General features: G+C 37.7%; 1 protein-coding gene across 1 annotated transcript in view; it reads left to right on the top strand.

The window, feature by feature from the left end:
* TENM2 (teneurin transmembrane protein 2) overlaps positions 1 to 22,336 on the top strand; it is an 874,568-nt gene that overhangs the window by 804,523 nt on the left and 47,709 nt on the right. The window contains exons 16-20 of the mRNA XM_063292454.1: positions 476 to 737; positions 2,554 to 2,821; positions 8,665 to 8,808; positions 13,851 to 14,100; positions 19,329 to 19,349. Coding sequence (XP_063148524.1) covers positions 476 to 737; positions 2,554 to 2,821; positions 8,665 to 8,808; positions 13,851 to 14,100; positions 19,329 to 19,349 — 945 coding nt within the window. The remainder of the gene's footprint in view (positions 1 to 475; positions 738 to 2,553; positions 2,822 to 8,664; positions 8,809 to 13,850; positions 14,101 to 19,328; positions 19,350 to 22,336) is intronic.

Genomic DNA, 22,336 nt, shown 5'->3' with positions numbered 1-22,336 from the left:
GTAATTTCTTATACAGAAATTAGGGAGAGGAATGTGTGGGCTTTCAATTATTGCTGAACTACATTGTCAAATAACTCTAGCCAAAATGCCCAGTGGTGAGAAATATTGAAACTGGGGTCCAGAAACATCTTGTGAGTCATAGACTGCCCATCCTTGATATAAAGCTTTAAACAGTTTTGCATCAGAATATCTGGTTGGCCTCTTCACATTTTGTTTTTGTTCTACTGGCTTTTGGAGTCATCTTTATATTCTAGGTCCACTGATTTTTTTTTTTTTTCCTCCTTTGTTGTTATGATTGTTGAGTAATCAGGTATAGCTATTTCCAGCCCACTAAAGTTTTCAATCAATAAAATAGAATGTAACCTAAGAAATTATATAATAACCTATATCAGGTGTGGTTCATACTCTGGCTTCATTGCCTAGTTTTTGGCTTCGTTCTAGAATCATTCATGATGTAGACTCCAACTTTTTCTAGGTTTGATTTGATTGCAAATGGAGGAGCATCTCTAACTCTTCACTTTGAACGAGCCCCATTCATGAGTCAAGAGAGGACAGTGTGGCTACCATGGAATAGCTTCTATGCAATGGATACCCTCACTATGAAAACTGAAGAGAACTCTATTCCCAGCTGTGACTTAAGTGGTTTCATCAGGCCTGATCCTGTTATAATTTCATCACCACTTTCCACCTTTTTCAGTGATGCCCCTGGTCGAAATCCAATTGTTCCAGAGACCCAGGTATCAAACATAGATATTAAAAAAGAAAAAAAAAAGTTACAAGAAGTTCATTAGTGTTACTTTCTTAACAACAGTCCTATAACAATTATATATATATATATATATATATATATATAAAATATATATTGGTCTTTCCTTCATGAATGTAAAATAATAAAGAGGAGATGCATTCAGAGATATTTTATTTATTTATTTATTTGTTTGTTTGTTTGTTTGTTTATCCATCCAATTTGTCCCCGCCCATCTCCTCCCATCGGGATATAATCAAAACATATTGGTATGTGACTCTGATGTGTTTGGCAATATTAATTTACTATTTACCTTGGGTACATTCTTTGCCACAAATACCTATACAATTTTTTTTGCATTTGTATTTGTTGCATTTGCCGATTCTTTGAACTTGAAAAAGTACAATTCTGTGAGAAATGCTCGCTTAGACATTTTTCATGAATGTTACATTTCTGTGCTGAATTGGGCACCAAGTTTTGTAATCCAAGCCTTTAGGACATTAGTAAAGACAGCAAAAGTATTACCCACAAATCTCAGAGAGTTCTTGAAGTATTTCAGTAGAATATATGTCTTAGACTTGTACCTTTTTATGACAAAACCATGCATCTCTAGCATTGGGTTCCTAATTTAGCACTTGCTTCTTCTAGATATAAATGTAGAAATTAATCATTAGAAATTCTCCTATGTAAAAGAGCAAACCTATTTAATGGTGATGGATGTATTGTGCTAAACTTTTCTTGTTCATTTTGTGTATCAAATTCTTCCGAATACTTTAAACCTTATCCAGCTTTCTCTCTAGATTATAAAATCTCATTGGGCAGGTCAAGCTAGGCATAAGGCCAACAGGAAAGTTGCCTCTTGCCACAATCATATAGAAAAAGAGTTGATTCTAGAATTGAAAGAGCAGATACACAAGGTGCTGAACCCTCCTCCCCCAAATGGCTTTGCCTCCCCAGGCACCTTCTCCTCAGCCAAGATGCAATACTAGAAGTGAACTTCTAGGAGAGCTATGGGGAAGTGCTATGGGAAGAGGTAAGCAGTAAGCATGGGGAGAGTTAGTTCCTCTCACCTACATGCCTCTTAATCTTAAAAAAAAAATCTGATACATATCCCATCTCCATTCTTGCTCTGCACGAAACTGTCATAGATTCAAGTTTGAGCAAGCATCCTACTTGGCATGTTTGCAAAAACATCATATATGCAGCTGAAGCATGTAGCATACTCAGGTGATAAGGAGGCCTTCCATCATCTTCATTGCTACTGTTATTCTGCTTTCCCCACCCCCACCCTTTGGGCATCCTCGCTGCTTTAAGATGACTGTCAGTGACAGTTGTAGCTTCATGGCATTACAGCTTCATGTGGCCTTCTTGCATAAAACTAGCAATAAGATCTGTTCCAATAGAAGAGAATATCTGTAGCTCAGAGTTGAACTGTGGAGTCCTTGGTGCTCTCCAAGCTTGGTTGTTTGCTTGCAGATGTTCCACTACCCAACTAGGTAATATTATCAGTGCCAGTGAGTGTGGAGTTTGCTCCCCATTCATATACAGTAGCTTGCCCTGCCAGTGTTCTGAATCAGATCTGTGATTCTTATTTATGCTTTTGCCAGTGTGGACTTTAAAATAAGCAGTAGCAGTGGCCAAAATATTATTAATCCAGAAGTCATATCCTAAGTCTTACCATTGCAGGAAGGCAGGCTAAACTTTCCTAGCAGTGTTTACTTTAATCTACAAGTACAACCCATGAGCTGAACCAAATAAATCTCTTCCATACCGCTCTCATTTAATATGAACTCTCTTTCCTTACTTAGGTTCTTCATGAAGAAATTGAGATTCCAGGTGCCAACATAAAGCTCTGCTATCTGAGTTCCCGTACTGCTGGATACAGATCTTTGCTTAAAATCACCATGACACAATCTCTTGTGCCTCTGAACTTAATTAAAGTTCATCTCATGGTAGCAGTGGAAGGGCATCTTTTCCAAAAGTCATTCCAAGCATCTCCCAATTTGGCATATACTTTCATTTGGGATAAAACAGATGCCTATGGCCAGAAAGTTTACGGGCTCTCGGATGCTGTAGGTATGATCACTAGATTCAAATCATGTAACTTTTAAGTGCTGCTTTTCAACAACTGCTCTTAAGTTAAAGAAAAATCTGTGATCTGTACTGACAATAGAAAATACCTATAGACAGCTTCCATTATTCCACAGTAGCAGCAACTTTTTCAAGCTGTCGTTTATTTTTATTTATTTATTTGACAGTATTTATAATCTTCCCAATCACAAAGGACATTAGGCATTGTACAAAGAGCAAAATTTAAAAACAAACAAACAATGGGACAGTAAACATACTCTAATCAAAATACATGTGATAGATGTCCTCAGTCAAAACAACTGGAGCTGAAGGCTCACTGAAATAATACATATTTTACTTGTTTATAATATCTAGTAGATATTGCACACAACATTCACTTATATCTGGGGGTACCCAGTATAGCACCTATGGGCACCAATGTGCCTGCTCTTACTTTGCTTAATAAACACTCACCTTCCTATCACACCTGACTTTATATGTGTCTGTACATGTGTCTGTATGTGTGTGTGTATACACATACACACACACATACACAGGAGGGGTTAGAAACAGAAAACAAGGACACTACAAAATGTAGTGCAGGTTGCCAAATTCATTTTCACTTAAAGAAATGTCTCTGTTCCCAAATTGGTTCCATGAGCTTTCATAAAAATGATGGTTGAACAAATAATCACCTATCAGAGAAAAAAGGAAGAATACAAAGAGTAATATGAAGCATCCACTGGAGAAGTCAGAGAGAGTGGTAGTGAACATTCTGGTTTTCTGGTACTTTCTGATTGGTTAAGTGACTCATCAGAATCACTCTGTGAACTGGAACACTTCCCATGGCAGATATTTTTTGAAATTGCCTATGGCGTGTTTTCAGAATTCAAAATGAGACCCAAGGTTATGGGCTCCTCAGTTACATCAGTGTTAAATCTGGAACATAGGAATCAATACCTCCTTTATTCATATCCACAAACCTTTTCTTTTCATTTTGTATCCCAATAAAAATGGAGGGGAGGAGGCGGCAGTGATATTTATTTATTTATTTATTTATATTTATATTTCAAATTTCCATCACTGCCCATCTCCCCCGAAAAGGGGACTCTCGGCAGTTTACAATCAAAATTAAAACACATAAATTACAATACAAATACTCTATAAAAACAAAATAAATATAGAGTAAAAAGTATAAAATCCAGCAGCATAGATCTTGTTGTTGGGTAGAGATCTATAATAGCCACCCCCAAGATGAACTGGTGCCCCTCCCACCCCAAGCGAGGCAGCAGAGCCAGGTTTTTAGGTTCTTCCGGAAGTCCAGGAGCGAATGGGCCTGTCCCAGCTCCGGGGGCAGAATGTTCCAGAGGGTGGGTGCCACTTCAGAGAAGGCCCTAGATATGCTAGGAAAATTAAGGAAGGGGCAGGAGTATGTTTCTGAAATGCATTGTTCTTGCATTTTTAGTTTCTAATTGAGTCTAGCAAGAAAAAGAATAATCATAAAACATTTTCTAGAAAACAGAAATTTGAATAATGTCATGAACCAGAGCCCTGCATGAAGTTGGCCTTGAATATATTGCCATAATGAGAAGTGACTTCTGGAATAAACTCAAACATTCATTAGCACTTCCAGTGACTTTTTTCCAGTAATTTATTAACCTTAGAGATAAATATTTCATATCATGGGCCAAGACTGTAAACAATCAGTTGTTTAAAAGCCTGATTTACAGAGTTTTTCCTGGCTTTTCAGAGAAGAGCAGAAGAATCATTCAAATGAGATTTTGGTATAATTGATCATTTCTCACAGAGAGCTCAGATCATCCTTTATGTTTTCTGTGGGGTAAAGATAAGGGAGTTTTACCACTCTTCCCCCATGTAACATCCGAAATGAATTTATGAACTGGGAATCTATCCATATCTATAAGGGCTGTGAGAGGAACTCAGAAGGGTGCTTCCCGAAGTGTTCAGTGCATCCCTTCAGACCTGTTGCTTAGTTTTTACAGCAGTTTCAGTGGAAGTGTCATCCATGCATGCACATACATGCACAAGATGACAAGAGGAGATCCTCAAAGCAGATAAGCCTTTGATAGGACATGGTGTCTTGGAACTTCAAGAGCAGGTGTAGAGGGGTACTTCAGTCACTTCCCCAAACACAGCCCTATCTACATCTATACTTCCAAGCCAAGTCCTGGCTTGTGTTAAACAAATTTTGTTACTGATTGGACATCTAGGACATAGTCATTGGAGACTCATATACCTATGCCAGAGTATGGTATTATCCCAGTTCTTCTGGTAACATCTCAGTACAATGAGAGAGATGGAGCTTAGAGAAAGTTTATTGAATTTGATTGGAATAGAAGTGACCTTCTTAGCTAAATGCTACATTGTACCCAGACCTCTTTAGTCTTATTTTTGATCCATTATCCTACCCTAGCTTACTGCTGAAGTATATTTCTAGACAGCCAGTTCATGAAATGAGTTTGTTTATATGTCTGTTCATTTATTTAATGTATACACTGCCAGTTGGACTCCAGGTGGTTTATAGTAGGTATAACAAAATGTAGTAACAATATTAGAAAAATGTTAAAATAACACAATATATCAATACAATAAAACTAATTCCGACATCAATGGCTCTTGTCCAGAATCAGTTCCAGAAGGGTCTCTGGAAAAGCCAGTGCTTTACAGCTTTCCAGTAGACCAACTTTGCCTTGGAAGGTATGCTGTTCCCTAGGAGGAGAGTCCCTACAAAGGACACCCACCATCAGGTCCCTCCTATTGCATTTTCTGGTAGGTGGGGACCCTTAGTAGAAGTTCTCCAGCTGTCTGGTTTTTGACAGACAAAAGTTATCAGAGAAAAAGAGTATTTCAAAATACCCCAAAGCCATTAAGGGCTTTAAAGTGGTAAACAGCACTTTGAATTACATTTGGAAACATGCTGGTAACCAATGCAGCTCCCATAGCAACAGTCTAACAAGGTAAAATTAGGACTGAATGGTAAACATGCAGATTGCTGCATTTTGGAACAGCTGAAGTTTGGGTGATCTTCAAGGGCAACCTCATGTAGAGTGAATCACAGTCATAGAATTGAGAAAAGGCAACAGCATGAGTGACTATCCTCAATTTATCCTGTCCTGGGTAAGATGCATGAGCCAAAGTTGAGAAGAGGCTCTCCTGGGAACAGCCTCCACTTGCTTCTCTGGCAGGAACTGTGAGTCCAGAGGACTCCCAGATTGTAAGCCTAATCTCTCTGAGGAAGCAGAACATAATTGACAGTCACATGACAATCGGACACTAGGGTATAGTAGGCTTCTGAATTAGCAACTACCTATCTTGCTAGGGTTAGAAGTACAATTGAGTATCATCAGCCTATTGATGATCTCTTACCCTGAAACAGCAGATGACCTCTCTAGAGGAAGCTTGAACTTGAGCCATATCCATGTCTTGCTTCTTGTTTTCTGACAGTATTGCTCCAGCGTCTCTTCACCCACTGGACTTCCTAAAAATCTTCAGAGAACCAAGTTGCTGGTTAGAATCAGTGGACAGGGAGAAGCCATTCAGGAGCAATCCTGTATAGTGCCCTGGATGCCTCTGAGTTCCAGATGCTGACAAGACATTAAACATGATTCCTCCAGATTGATTTGTTAATTTCCAAGTATCATCTGGAAAGCTTCTAGATCCATCAGATATCAGGGCAGGCATCTTATCTGGACTATCCTCCCTTGGAGGTTAGGGCTCCAGTTAACCTCATCATCACTAGGAAGTAATTTGTACATGGCAAGGACAAATCACTTCCAGCTGTCTTCCAGATCCAGATCATATCTCATCTGCTCTGAGGTAAAGCAGATCTGATATGTGGCCAATTAAGTGGGTCAGCCCAAGAATGACCTGGGAAAGCCCATGATTGTTACAGCAGCCATGACAATTGTCTTGTACTAACAATGTGGGTAAACCAATAATTAACTTTACCAGGAGATCAAGCAGCTCAGAGAGGGATGCTACCATGAAGTTGGTAGGACAGTACAACAGCAGCCCCCTCCCCCCACCAAGCTTGTTCTTCTGGCATAACTTTACAAATATGATCTCATGTCTGGCCATCTGTGGAACAGAGTTCCTCACAACAGCCAGGGTCTTCTGGTACATAACTGCCACACTGCTTCCCCTGTCTTGGTGTGAGGACTGATGAAAGAGACAAAATGCCACTGGATAAATTTCACTGACAGGGAATCCCCTCTTCCAGCCTGATCTCTGAGGCTAGATTCACTGGAAAGAGATCTCAAATTCAGAAGTATCATGCCTAAGTTTGGCATGCTTATTGGTCCAGTTGTCTGGTTCTTGAGATGGGCACCAACTTTCCAATATCTCTTCCTCTGGAACATCTCACCTACCATACTTCCTCCTTCCTGTCATTATTATCAACCCACCTCGATATCTACCCCACTTATCTAACTAACCCACACCTACCAGTCATCTCAACTGCCACATAACATTTTCCCCACCAAGAGCTGTTCTCTCTTCACTTGTCCAGTCCCCTACCGATCTCCTCCTGATGCTCACTCAGCAGGTCAGATGGAGGTCAGATACCCTCTCCTGTCCTCTCATTCCAGGGATGAACCTCCCTTCTTAGTTTTCTGACATTCACTTAGAGAAACAATAGTTCTATTTACTTTCTCTTTTCTCTTTCATTGCTCTGTTCATTTTTCCACTATCTCTGCCACTGCCATATATTATGAAAACAGGGCTAAGGCCTGTCTCCATTGGTCCATTTTAATTGAGACAGTTTCATTAGGCCTCCTACACAGGCAGTCTGACTGGTGAAAACCTTGCTGTCTGATATAATTACTATCTCCTCCACCCTGTTTTACCTTATAATTTCTGCTGCTCTTTCTCTTCCTCCTTCACTCATTCTGATTTTAACTGTGGTTCTTTATTTCTTTGTTGACTTTTCCTTGATCTTTACCTCCTTCTCTCTCCACCTAGTGGAGGCTCAAATATAGTGAAAACTGCTGCGGTCATTTTACCGTTATACCTTCATCTCCTTTGCTCCTTGGAGGTCTGGCTGAGTAATTTCCTGGCAGCAAGCCTTGTCACCCCTGTGGCCACACTTTGTCTTTGGGCACAGCATTCACAACCCCTAAGCCCTAACTTGTCCAGCCTTCCAGACTTCCCAAGGCACCCAGGGCTGGCAGGTGAAGTTAAATCTGGATCTTCCTGGTAATAATCCAACACCTCACTCACACTGACTCCCAATATGTATCATGCTAATGCATGTACCAAGGCATTGTCTGTTGGTTTCTGCAATAATCATATGTAGAAACTTTATTGGAATCAGTGAATACAGTGAATAATAAATAGATTTATCTTCCAATTGGAACAAGGAAGCAGTAAATTTGGTAAGAACAATAATCTATAATTTAGTATTTTCCAAGGTCTCCATCTGATAACTCTACAGATAATAGGGTAACACATGTTAATGCATTATTTAATATATTTCCAGAGTTTTATTCTTTACTTTTTTCTATGGACACAAAAGTACAGTATTGAATTTAGATATGTACTTTCACTGATGGAAACAGCCAGCTAATTAAAAATAGAATCTGGGCTGTCATCATCACTCCCCCTACCCCCCACTTTATTAAATCAATCGTTTCCTGCAACTTTAAGGCTCTGTACAGTTCTCCAGAGTATAAGTCAAGTTAAATTTCAGGGCCAAATGAAGTCAAATATCTGAATTTAATAATGCAGAATAAAATAAAATACCTTGCGAACTGTACTTCATGGTGGATGGCAAGTCAGTCACATACAATAGTTATTAATATAATATATCTATCTATATATATATATTTCAGTGTCTGTGGGCTTTGAGTATGAGACCTGTCCCAGTCTGATTTTATGGGAGAAAAGGACTGCTCTACTGCAAGGCTTTGAACTTGACCCTTCAAATCTAGGTGGTTGGTCTTTGGATAAGCATCATGTACTTAATATAAAAAGTGGTAAGTTTATTGATATTCATTTGTGTGAGTTTTTTTTTTTTTTTTAGTTTTACATTGGGTGGGGAATCTATATCCTTAGAGATGTTGATGAATAATAACATGGCTAATATTGAGGGATACAGACAATTGTAGTTTAGCAAAATCTGGAAGAACACAGTTTCCCCATCCCTATAGGTTCCATACTCATAATTGAGTTCAGAATAATAAAAAATGCTCGCGCTGATATCTGATGGATGTTAAACAATAAGATGGACATGTAGAGCCAATAAAATAGTTGAAAAATATGAAGAATCTTGTTTGTGCCTTTAGTGTTGGAAAAGCACTGGCTGTGTTGATACATTAGCTGCATGCATCCAACTTGCTTAATCTTAAGGTTCTAAATTAATTCCTTTTGTGCACAAATCTACAATTCCCTTTTTGGATGTGTACATTGCATTGAATCATAAGTGAACCATGTGGATTGAGCCTGTATAACATGCTAAGGCTCAAAAAATGAAACCAAACTTAAAACTAAGCGAGGTTAGCATGTTGTATGAATGTCATTGCTAAGTCTTTCTGATGTAATTAAATATGTTTTTGGTGAACACAGCTATGGGATGGGCAACCTGAGGCCCTGCGGTGGAATTCTGAACTCTTTTCCTACAGTCCCCTACATCCATTTCTAATCACAACCAACCAAAAATTTGTATTTGCTTTTCTTTAAGTTTGAGATGGGAAACAAACAAAAGAAAATATGAGCCTTACAATTACGCTTAGTATAATTTATTTTTTTAAAAAACTCACTCCCCCAAAAAAAGAAATTCAAAAAGAGTGTTTTAAATAACAATTCTTTAAATCATGATTCTATTCAGTTTCTGCCATCATTCTTCAGTGGTCCTCAGGTATTCAAAAATGATCAGTGTGGTATTTAACCACCCAAACATTCCATAACCCTCTGTCAAGCCATGGTCTATTTTAATTATGGCATATAGAATATTAGGCTAATTCACACATTACAGGCTAAATCATAAACAACACTAAGCTGTAATCATGGTTTACCAATCATAATGGCTGAGTTTGTATATTATGCTAATCCAAAACCAAAGAACTCTAATTATTGCTTAGATGACTCTAGTCTTTAAGTATACATTAATGATTACATATCCAAACAAGCAAAGGTTTCTGGGAAAGAGTCCTTTTGACAATCTATATTTTGACTTTTGTTTCATTTGGGCTTCTGAAATACTAACATCCCTATACACAAATATGAACTTGTATATAGGAACATTTATTTATTTATTTATTTATTTATCAAATTTAATTACCGCCCATCTCCCCCAAAAGAGGGACTCTGGGCAGTTAGGTTGATGTATTCTTGTAACATGCTAAGGGTATGGACACAATTTAAGTATGAAGAATCCCAGTTAATAGAATTTCACAGTCACAGTCTTGTATGTATGTTGGTTATCTCACATACACATTTACATATTGTAACAGTGGATCCAGTTGAGAAAAGGATATTTGAAAGAAGTTGGATCTAAGGCATCACTGAAATGTCATCAGCTGAATGGTAACTGGGAAAGACCTTGGGAGACTGTGCAAAAAGACGCTGCCAAAGGAATGGTCAAATAAGAGACAGCATAGCCCACAGCTGGATAGTGGGTGGGTCAAGAGGCTCAGAAGAGACCCTGCCAAGTTTCTTGGGCTATAAAGGACACAGGGTATGTGTGTGAGGAGAATTGTACTTTCAGACTTGCAAGATTTTGTCAATGAAGCTTTATAATAAGGCAGAATTATTTGTCTGTTTTTTATTTATCAAATTTACAGCCCGAGAAACTAGGGAGGGTCTCTTCTGAGCCTCTCACCCTGCCACTATGCAGCTGTGGGCTATGTTGTCTCTTACCTGACCATTCCCTTGGTAGCATCTCTGCCCAGTCTCCCAAGGTCTTTCCCACACACCATTATATCAGCAGAAGGTACATTTATCTGCAAGGCTTAGATTTAAAAGAATGTTTTGATGTATTCTTGTAAATCATCCACACCTGCAAGGCACACCAACAGGCAGCAAATAAATCTTTTAAATAAATAATAAATGAATCTTTTTTCTTTAAGTTACTCCTCAGTGTATTTGACTTATCTTTCACAGTTTATTTCACATAACCACACTTTCGTTTTTTATAAGAATTTTATTAAGTTTCAAGCAAAGATAAAAGCTAAAGAAAAACAGCTACAAAGAAAAAAGAAAAAACTAAAAAAGTGTAGAAACACAAGAGAATTTTTTTTCAAAATTACAGAAAGAGGTGACTTCCAACTTTTAACAGCAAGGATATACAACAATTTTCCATAATCAATCCTTTACTCTATATTAAACCAGAATCACATTATTTCTATAAATCATTCCACTGGCACATTATAAAAATCACTAAATACAGTTGCTCCATCTCCTTATATTGAGAGAAAGAAAGAAAGAAAGAAAGAAAGAAAGAAAGAAAGAAAGAAAGAAAGAAAGAAAGAAAGAAAGAAAGAAAGAGAAAGAAAGAAAGAAAGAAAGAAAGAAAGAAAGAAAGAAAGAAAGAAAGAAAGAAAGAAAGAAAGAAAGAAAGAAAGAAATGCACACACGGGCATGCACATACACAAACTTCCTAATCAATGTCCCCCCCCAAGATAACTTTATTTAATTATTTCCTTCCTACTACTATTCTATATATTCCTGTCTACTATAATAAAGATCAAACTAAAAAACATATAAGTTGTTTACCTTAATAATCTTAATCCAAATCATTAAAGATAAATGAAATCAGCCAAACCCTAAAAGCAATGCAGATAAATATTCTTAAACCCTTATCCCACTTCAAAATAAACCACAGCATTTACATATCCCCACAATGCTTTTTCTTTAAAAAAAATGGAACAGCCCAACTGTTCCCTTCAAAAACTCCTACTTCTGTTCAGGAGGCCTCCCATACATAATACCCCCTTCTTTTCCATGGCGTTCCATCAGAAGATCAATTTAACTTACAGATTGCAACTCAGTCTCTCCATTTAATTTCTTCAACTCAACAATCTTCATCCAGCATTTCAACAGAAGTCCTGATCTCATTCTTAGAAGAGACATTTCTGTCACTGTTAAATTCCTCAGTTTCATCCACAACATCCCTAACCAGATGATACATTTTAGACCTCATGTTTCCCACAATGCCCTGAATGCCTTGCATAAAAACTTGGTAGGAATCAGAAAGAATCTGTTTAAAATCTTGTTGGAAGTCAGAGAAAGTCTGTTTAAAATCCTCCATGTCTCAAGCAGTAGATTATGGCACCCCCTAGGAGCTTAACCAGCAAGAGTAAAAGATATGAAAGAATTCCGAAATGTGTTTACACAAGTGAAAGTGAGATATGCAGACAGTTCCCCAGGGAAAGTAGAAGCAGAAAACTGAAAGTTCAAAACAGCTGATTCAACGTGTAGGAAAATACTAGTATCTTCAAATTTAGTACAAAAATAATAACAGGGAGACAATTATTTACTCTCAATCCTCCTTAATATTTGGATGGCAAACAAAGTCCAAAACTTAAAAAGAATTTTTTAATAAATTGATCCCAAAAATAACGATAAGCACCAAGAGAACCCGCTTCTCCTTGCTGTAGAAAGCCTCTCTTAGGGTATGTGTAGTTAAAAGAAATATAAATTGGGTGATTTAGAAATGGGTGGCCAGTCTTAGTGTCCCTTTAAGGCTACAGTGCAGCTTGGAAATGGTAATGTCCCAGCCTCCTGGCTTGTTCTTACCAGTCGAGTGCAAACACTGTTTGCAATCTTCTGGCTGCAAGCAGCAGTCCAGAGGACAGATGGGGTAATTTCAGGTGTTTTCCTTTTTCCTGGGTTTCAGGAAAAACCTGCCTGAGCCTAAAAAAACTATCTCATTGTCATTTCTGCCCGCTGAGCCTGCAGGCACAGCTGTTCAGTCCGCCATGTCCCCACCAGAAGTCCCTCATATCCACACTTTTGTTCAACTTATAAAACACATTGAACTTTGACAAAAAAAATTCAGCTGGCTGAAATTCAACTATCATCTTTTAATGAATAATGCAAAGTATCTTGCAATGGAATGTTACCATTTAAATTGCTAGTGTTAAGTATGAAACATATTTTTAAGTAAATCATTATTTAATATCTGTTTGGCATATTCTGTGACTTCTTCTATTCTAGAAGGGTTGAAAAATTTCGAAAGAACAAAGAAGCTGATCAGTTCCCATGGCTTAAATATATTCACCACACCTGCTCTGGAAAAAGGAAGAGAAAACTTCCCAACAATTATACCCCTGCAAAACATTCAAAGTTGAATTTTAGCATCTCAGGGTGATAATGATCTTGGGCTTTCAGGGTTGAATTCATTAAAAACCTCATGCTATTCCAAGTGGTGCATATCTTAATAGGAAATTAGAATGGAAAAGTTCTAAGGAAAATCTATCAAATTGTCTACTTTATTGTGAGCATTACTGATGTCAGTAAAGAACATGTCTCTTTTTCCCAATGTTAGTCAAAGAGTAACCATATACAGAAAATGTATTACATGTCACATAGCTTGCTTATTTATTTATTTATTTATTTATATATTTATTCGATTTCTATGGCTGCCCATCTCAACAAATGACTCTGTTATTTATATAATTTATTTATATTAGTCTCACACAACATAGTGTCCCCAAGTGCATTAGAGCTCAGTTCCGCAATTCCCTTCCAGCATGATCTCTGTCAAATCTGGATGGCACTAGGTTGGTGAAGGATAGTGTGACTTGTTAAAGTTAGCAAGGGGGAAATATTGGCTAGCAGAAACTTTGAACGTAAGATAACATTAGGCATTCTGGATTAGGAATGACTGGACAGCATTGATTGTTTGTCTCAGCTTTGAATCATCTTTGTTTAGTTATAATGATATAATATGAGCTGTGTCCTTACAGTTTAACCCATGTAATAAAACTCAGAAGACAAATTCCGATCAAAGGATTTGGCAACAAAAACATCCCATGAATAAAAATAAAATATAGTGTGCTTTTCTGCATGTTGTTAGGTATTCTACACAAAGGTAGTGGAGAGAATCAGTTTCTAACTCAACAACCAGCAGTAATTACCAGCATTATGGGGAATGGTCGTCGTCGAAGTATCTCCTGTCCAAGTTGCAATGGACTTGCAGAAGGAAACAAACTCCTGGCTCCTGTTGCACTTGCAGTGGGAATTGATGGGAGCCTATTCGTTGGGGATTTCAACTACATTCGACGCATCTTTCCCTCAAGGAATGTCACCAGCATTTTGGAGTTAAGGTAATGCCACTGCTAAAAGCATCACTATAAAAGCTTTCCTAAGAGATTTTCTTTATAGAAAATTGCAACTTGTTGCTTGCAGCCCTCAGCACAACCCACTATTCACAACTGAACATGACTGATGGATCAAAGCTGGCATAAAGTTGTTTTTTTCCCCTTCCTTTAAAGGTAGTAAGAGGAATTCAAGCAGCCCATGAATTGTGCTATTTAGCTTTGAAGAATCAGAAAGGGCAGTGATGGTTAAGCATTATCATAAAAGAATCTTCCTGGTCTTTAGGGAGCTGGGAATATGGGTGGGGGTTGATTGTTATTTGTTTTTTTTGTTTTTTTAAAGGGACTGAAGAAGAGAAATTGGACATAACAGCAATAGGAGGAAGGAGTTAAATTAGGAGAGGAGGAAAAGAAGATAAGAAGCAAAAGACTGCTAAATCAGTTTAAGTGGCCAGGAGAGGAAAAAGAAAAGGACAGAACTGGGAAGCAGGAGACCGGCAGTAGGTAGGATAAGGAAAGAAGAGGAAGACAAAGAGCATTGTAGGAGAAAAGGAAGGGAAAGGACAAAGGAGCAGGGTGAAAGAAAGTATATATGAAAGGAATGGGAATAAAAAGAAGCAAGACAAGAAAAAAATAACAAATATTAGGATTCTTTTAAGATAGCGGAACATATTTTAGTCCAGCATTATATACCCACATTGGCCAATCAAATGGCTTTGGGAGTCCATAAGAAGAATATGAAGACTGTAGCACATTCTTGTTCCTATTTCCAAGCAACTATTGATACTGGAGAGACTATATCTCCATGATGATTAATAGCTTTTGACAGCTTTAACTTTGATGCATTTGTTTGATCCCCTTTTACATCACTGTATTATGTGGAAGAGAATTCTACTGCTTATCTGTGGCAGGGGTAGGCAACCCATGATACCTGCAGGCAAGTCTCTTGATGTCTGCTAGGCTCCTACTGTACTGATTTAGTTTTCTGAAAATACCTACAACATATTCTCAAAATTCTAAAAATTGCCCACCCCTGAATTATGTATTAAGTAAAGTGACAGTCCTGAATTTCTCACCATTCAGCTTCAATGGTTGATCCTGGGTTCTGAGAAGGGGAGAAAAAACAATTCTCACATACTTTGTGCATAATTTAATATACCTTTATCACATCCTCTTCCTTTTTTTTAAGTTAAAAGGCCAAAACAGCAATATTTTTCCTTATGGGGAGTTGTTCCAACCCTGTGACATTTTGATTGGCCTTTTCTGCCTCTTTTGTGCTTCAACATTATAGATGTTTGAGATGCAATGACAGAACTATGCACAGTAGTACAAGTATTGATCAACTGCATATTTGGCATGGTTGGGTAATTATGGCATGGTTGGGTAATCCACAGTCCTCCTGCATACCTTTTCTAAGCCCCCAGAGTGTACAGGGCTAAAATTTTTGAATATTTTTTTCCTTTTTGCATTTTGGGCAGGGCTTTAAGGGGAAAAATGGATACCTTAAGTCTTCATATCTTAAACTGATCTACCCTAAAAAAAAGAGGATTTGAAAATTTCAGTCTTCCATACTCTGGTATCATCATACTTTCACAGCAGTTTCACATTGGGTTGACACTTTCATTAAACTGTCCACTACCAATTTAAAATTCCTGCTTATATTTGTAATATTGGGATTTTTCTACTTCAACATATATAATGTTACAATTGCTTTTGTTGAACCATATTCACCTTTTTAGTGAAAGCTGCAATCTCACTCCTGATTTCTAGATAGTTTATGATTAAGGGGTAGAATACCATTTTTTTTAGGTTTTTGTTTTTGTTGTTCTTTATTATTATGTGTTGCTTTACTATTTCTTGCTAGACATCTCTTACAACTTCAGAAGTTTAAAGAAATGGAGCCATAGACTCCATGTAGATAAAAGTTTAAAACTGCTCACAAGCTATACATATCATAGAATCCATTGTCCTGAAATATACAAACTGCTGAGAATCAGAGCTGTATTTAATGTTAGTCTTTTTGCTGACTCTAATATATTAATAATTGTTTGTTTAAAGGCAGATGTGCTTTTCCTGACTACACAAAACAAAGCAATATAGGCAAACTTTTGTCCAGTGGTTTCCTCAGTTTTTGTTTTTTTAAGTGAATCTGTTAGAACACTTTCACAATATTGTCTAGTGCTGTTTAGTTCCTTAGCAACTGACCACTGTTCAGTGGAATTCTGATTGAACTCAGTGTCAGGTAGTATCATACGTTTGTTTCCTTCTCAAGCATCCTAGGAGGCCGGTCACAGTTTTGCGACTAACGGAAATGAAACCAAGAATGTATCTCATGTAAACAAGTATAGTCTGGGAATGTTCAGGAACATGGTTTAGAATAATTCAGAAGTGATTATGTCTTAACAAGGGTGGAACAGTCAGGGCTAAACCCACTTTAGAGTTCTTGGTGCTCTCTGAGCTTGGTTGTTTGCTTGCAGATCTTTCATTACCAGACTAGGTAACATCATCAGTGCAAGTTACCTGCCTGTTTATATGGAAAAGCTTGCCAGTTTTGATGGGGATGTGGCTTCCTATTTAAACCCACTTTATTTTGATTTTGGAGTTACACAAAGCACTTCTCTAATGTTCCATCATACTGAAGGGCACGCTGCCAACATTGCAGCTATGCCAAAAGGAAAAAAAAGAAAGAGAGATTTGATAATATTTGATGGGTGGAGTGAAGGAAAGAAGAGAGTATTGAATTTAATAATAAGCACATTATATTGCAGCTGTAAATCATTTTTTTTCTCTTCCTGAGATACTGTGTGACTAAATTCTCTGCACTGCATTACCTAGCTGACCTGGCCTGGTGACTGATTTTTTTTAGTGAAGAAAAAAAAAAAAAGACATACTTTTGTCTTAGTACACTGCAAGTATGGCCATCATATGCAAAAATAGGCATCATTCATTTTAATCACTCTTCCTCTTTGCACAAAAGTCCACATTCTGCCTAAACATTTAGCACAGATGTTCTGCATTATATGAACTAATATTGCTGTAAATTTCTTTGCATTCCAGCTAATCACCAAAAAAAATAGCACACTTAAAAATAATAAGAAATAAGAAAGTGTTCCAAATCTCTGCATAATCATATGTGAAATCATAGTTTGATCTAGTTTCTCTCTATATATAAAAAAGTGTTTTTGTATTGTAAGATTTTTTCAAATCTTTCTTCAGACCAAGCATTCAGAATGACATAATGCAATGCTCACTGAGGCACCAAACTGGGTCACATGGAATCTGCACAGTCCTGCTATAGGCTTGAATTGAATTATCTGTGCCAAATCAAGGAGGAACTATTTCCTTTTAATTTTCTATACATGACAGTTTTGAAGAAATAAAGAGAGAGAAAGAGAGAGAGAGATTTTAACATAAGGCATTTACAGATGCAAAATATGATTACTGGAAAAATTAACAGAACATAGACTTATAAATGGCTCTCAGTCAGTTAAATGGAACTTCCCTGTTCAGAGAGGAAGTATGCCAATCTGAATGTGAGTTTCTGGGAGAAGACTGGAGGAACTTGGGAGTTGGTCGCTGTGAGAGACTAGAGGCTAAGTGAGAAGTACCTTCAATTATGACGCTTACAATTGTGAGGCTTACAGTGAAACGACATGACAACTTCCAAGATTCGTGAAATATCACAAATATTACACATGCAGCAGAGGATACCCATACTGGCTTTAAAGTTGGAGGACAAAACATATTTTAAAAGGGAGCTGTTTTGTTCAGGAAAGTTGTATTAATACTGTTCTTTCATATCCATAACTTTGTATTTGTTGGTGTCTCAACAGAAATTGGTTTAACTTCTTAAAAGAATCAACCCATTTAATGAACAGTAATTGGTTAAAAGAAAGATCATGTTTATGGCCTGAAAAATGTTAAGGGCATAATACTCACAACCCCTTATCCCGGTCCCCTCTGGATTGTATCCATAGTATTTCTAGAAATATAAAGTAATTACAGTTGTAGAATAATGCATTGATTGCTAGGAGCCGTAATAGCTTTTGTGGGACCTGGCCAAAAGTCATACCAAGCTGATCTTACTTAGGAAAGAATATGGAAAGAATATACCTTGGTTTCAGCATAGAATTTAGCAAGATCTCCCAGAACATTTTGGTTGACAGAATTGTAAAATGTGGATTGGATGCTTCTACTTTTACATGGATTAGCAGTTGATTAAGCAGCCATACTCAGTGAGTGCTTATTAATAGGTCTGCATTAGCATGGATAGATATTCCTCTGCCTCACCCCCCAGGGCCCTATAGCAGACCCTGTAGTGGATTAGTGTAACAAAATTTATTTATTTATTTATTTACTGTCCCGCCTTTATTATTTTTATAAATAACTCAAGGCGGCAAACATACTAAGTACTCCTTCCTCCTCCTCTTTTCCCCACAACAGCAGCCCTGTGAGGTGAGTTGGGCTGAGAGAGAGTGACTGGCCCAAGGTCACCCAGCCAGCTTTCGTGCTTAAGGCAGGACTAGAACTCACAGACTCCTGGTTTCTAGCCCAGCACCTTAACCACTAGACCAAACTTGCTCAAACTTGCAAACAAATTGCAACTATCATGCAGGTAGAAATTGTAAGCTGCAACACAAAAGATAGAATCAAGATTTAAAAGGATCATAAGACTATGCCAAAATTAGATGAAGTTCAATTGAGATAAATATAGTCAAGATGGAAGAGACAAGCTTAGGAACTATAGCTGTAAAAATGATTTGTATCTTAACATATCTCAAACTGAATAAAAAATAGCAATCAGTGCAGCTGCTGGAAAAAAAAAATGGGGCAATCTTGGGTTGTGTTAACAGGCGCCTAGAGTTTAGCTCATATACTTAATAGCTCAGTATTCACTACTAGTCTGACCACATTTTGGAGTACTGCATCCAGTTTCAGCTACTGCACTTTAAACAAAGAAGGGTAACAAAAAAGGTGAGGAGGCTACAGAAGGGACTATTGTATCCTTACAATAAAATACCTTAAGGGTCTGTTCCAGCAGAAATGTTATGACTGCAACTCTTTCTGTACAGCTTCATTCCCGAATTAGCCAACGCTAACATTGGGAACAGGTTTCCTTTTTCCATCTTGTAGAATAAGACAAATTGCAATGTTTGCTGCATGGTCTCTTCTTCAGCTAACTGTTCTCTCTTTCTCCCCCTCCCCCCTTTTTTCTTTTCTGTTTTCTTTCCGTAAAGAAATAAAGAATTTAAACATAGGTAAGACCACGTTTGCAATCCTGTTATCATTTGCTATAGTTTGCTTGCTCCATTTTGTTTGCTTTTTGTGTTGTCCTTTTTGTGTAATGTTCTGTTTTTAATGTATCAGGTATAGCAATACTCATGTGCTAATTTTGTGTTAGAAATACGGTAAGCAGTAGTAGTTATACAATGCAGTGAAGAAGCAGCCAAAGAATTGCAAATATCAAATGGAATGAGAGCATAATGAAATCCAAGTTAACTTTTATATGACCGTTCTCTCCGCAGTGTCTAATTGGCTTAAACAGTTGAGGAAAACTCCAGCAGTGGCTCTTGTAAATGCTGGAAAGGGTTTGGAAAGCCACTAAAGGTCAAAAACTCATTTCCAACTCATTAAAGGATTTTTTCCCTGGATTTGTTCTCTCATTCCACCCTACCTCTTTAGTGCAACATTATTAGGATCCATTGAACAGATGATATCCAATCACCAGATCCATTATTTTAACTGAGTTTAAATCCCCTTGCAAAAGGATCCATTCCTTTTGCTGTTCACTCGTTGGATGCATGATTTTGCTCATCTACCCTGCACATTTGGGCACAGTCCTAGAAGCACATGAAAAACCATAAAATATATTCAGGCATCTACCTGCTGGTATTTTTTTTTGCAATTCCTAGAGCTGCCCATTATCAAACGTTAATTTCTGAAAAATGTTTTAACGTTTGAATAATTAAGGCATATCATAAAAAACATCGAACTGGTATTATCTCATAGATCCAGTTTGACCAAGCTATATATATTGAACCTGTAAATAAAATTTCATTCTGGCCATTTTATAAATCTCTTGCTCTAACTGCTAAACTCAAATGCATTTTTCCTTACTCTAATACAAATTAGCATTTGTAAAATTGAGCTGCTGAAATAAAAATGGAAGGTTCTAAGTTAGTTTAATGATATTTGTGCTGACATTCAAGGCAGTTGTTGCCCCAGTCCGATGCACCTGTTTCAGTAATATTTTTACTTAGTGTCACATGACATAACCATCTCACATTATTGTAGTCATTTTAGGGGTGCCCACAGGGTATCATCAAAAAAGTCAAGGCAGTGCAATTTAAGGCTCTGCCTGTTTTTATGTGTATCAAACACACAATGCACATTGAAAACGGGTGGAGCTTCAGTTGCACTGTTGTGGCCATCTTGATTTATTTTACCACACTCTGGGGACAACCCTTTTAATGACAAAGTCAGCAAAAGATAGCATTTTTTACATTTGTACAATTTCACCCACAAAGGTGTCGCCCAATCTGAGTATCATCAAATCCCAGTTTGCAATGATGCCTAATGTAATTGGCCAGAACATCTTTTATTGTGGAGCTGGCTTTATTTATCTCTCTCTGCTCCCCCAAGAAATCTAGTTAACAAGAAATAACTTAATTTGCTGTCTTCATTCATCTGTCTTTTAAAAACTCTCTTGGCTTTTAAAGAAATTTGCCCTGTGTCACCTAGGGCTGGAATCTGCAGAGATCTTATCTAAAATACTCATTCCATCTGCCTGTTAGCACAGGCATGTTTGTGCAGGACTTTCTCCATTTAGTCCACTTGTCTATTTGAATAGCTGAAGCTGACATTTCTAAATTTGCAGGTGGTTCACTTGCTCCATACCTTGAACACCTGTCAAAATAGATTTATTAGGAAAAAAAACCTAATATCTCAAGACACTCACTGACCCTACAAAATAAGGCAGAAAGATTTCAGCAGAACAATAGCTTAGCTTTGTGTCAGATCTGAGGGACCTGTTATTGTCAGATAGACAGTTAACACTGCACACTTCCATAAATAATATTTTAGAATTTATTTGTTATGAAGGAAAAAAGAAAAGTTTTGCCACAAAACTAAGGTATTGTATGCTTGGTGGAAATGTAGGCGTTTATAGGACAGCTGCAGATTACAGAATCCTAATCTTGCAAGAGAATAGGCACCAGGCAGTTGGTGCTTTCAGGCAATTTTAGAGATTAATTAGTCCATACCAGTGTTTCTCAACCTTGGCAACTTTAAGACGTGTGGACTTCAAATCCATGCTGGCTGGGGAATTCTGGGAGTTAAAGTCCACACATCTTAAAGTTGCCAAGGTTGAGAAACACTGGTCCATACAACGCCTTCTGATGGATGAAAATATTATGAAAGGCTTCTCTGCAATCTAGCACAAGCACTTCTAAGAACCATTGCTGTGCCTCCTTGGACTTGGAGGATGGTGGATTACAGCTAAAGCTCGGTTGCAGTACCAGTGCTGAAGCTGGTCCCAATAGCATGAGCCATGGGGAACACATGGAAAGAAATAAATCCAAACCATTTGAGGTAAAATTGCGCATACTGCATAATCTTTACTTGCTGCATAGGTAGCTTGCACTTGGTGAACCATTATAGGATCACTATATTCTCCACTGAATATCACCAAGAAAAAAATAGCTCGGGCTGTTTTATGCATTCATTTTCCAACCAGAAGCATTCACACACTTTTAAGGAGCCCCATGCCCTTTCTACAAACCGAATGACAGTATGGCTGAGGTAAAGGCTGAACCAAGATTTCCCAGAACCCAACTTCAAATTACCTACCTTGAAATAATTATAAAGTGGAAAGTACTTCTGAGCATATGCAAAGCTCATTGTGACAAAAAAACTACCTGCGATACTGGACTAAGGCTTCTATCTTGAGGCTTTAGGCAAGACCCACCCAAATGAACTGATTGGAGAGCAGCTAGAAGTATAAGCAGCCACCCAGGCACATTCCATTGGCTCTGGCAGCTAAGGACCACATTTGCCTGCAGGCCATGGCTTGTTCACCTGTAATGCAGGCTACATTCAGAAATTATACAAGATCACACTTTATCATGACAAGAATGAGCAGAGCTTCTCCATGTGCTCACATACTCCCTTCTCCAGTACAGGTAGTCTTCAACTGACAATGGTAATTGGGACCAGAATTTCCATCGCTAAGCAATGCAGTCGTAAA

This window comes from Candoia aspera, chromosome 2 (assembly GCF_035149785.1).
Source record: "Candoia aspera isolate rCanAsp1 chromosome 2, rCanAsp1.hap2, whole genome shotgun sequence".
Classification (NCBI taxonomy): Eukaryota; Metazoa; Chordata; class Lepidosauria; order Squamata; family Boidae; genus Candoia; species Candoia aspera.
This window is presented reverse-complemented; position numbering and strand designations above follow the sequence as displayed.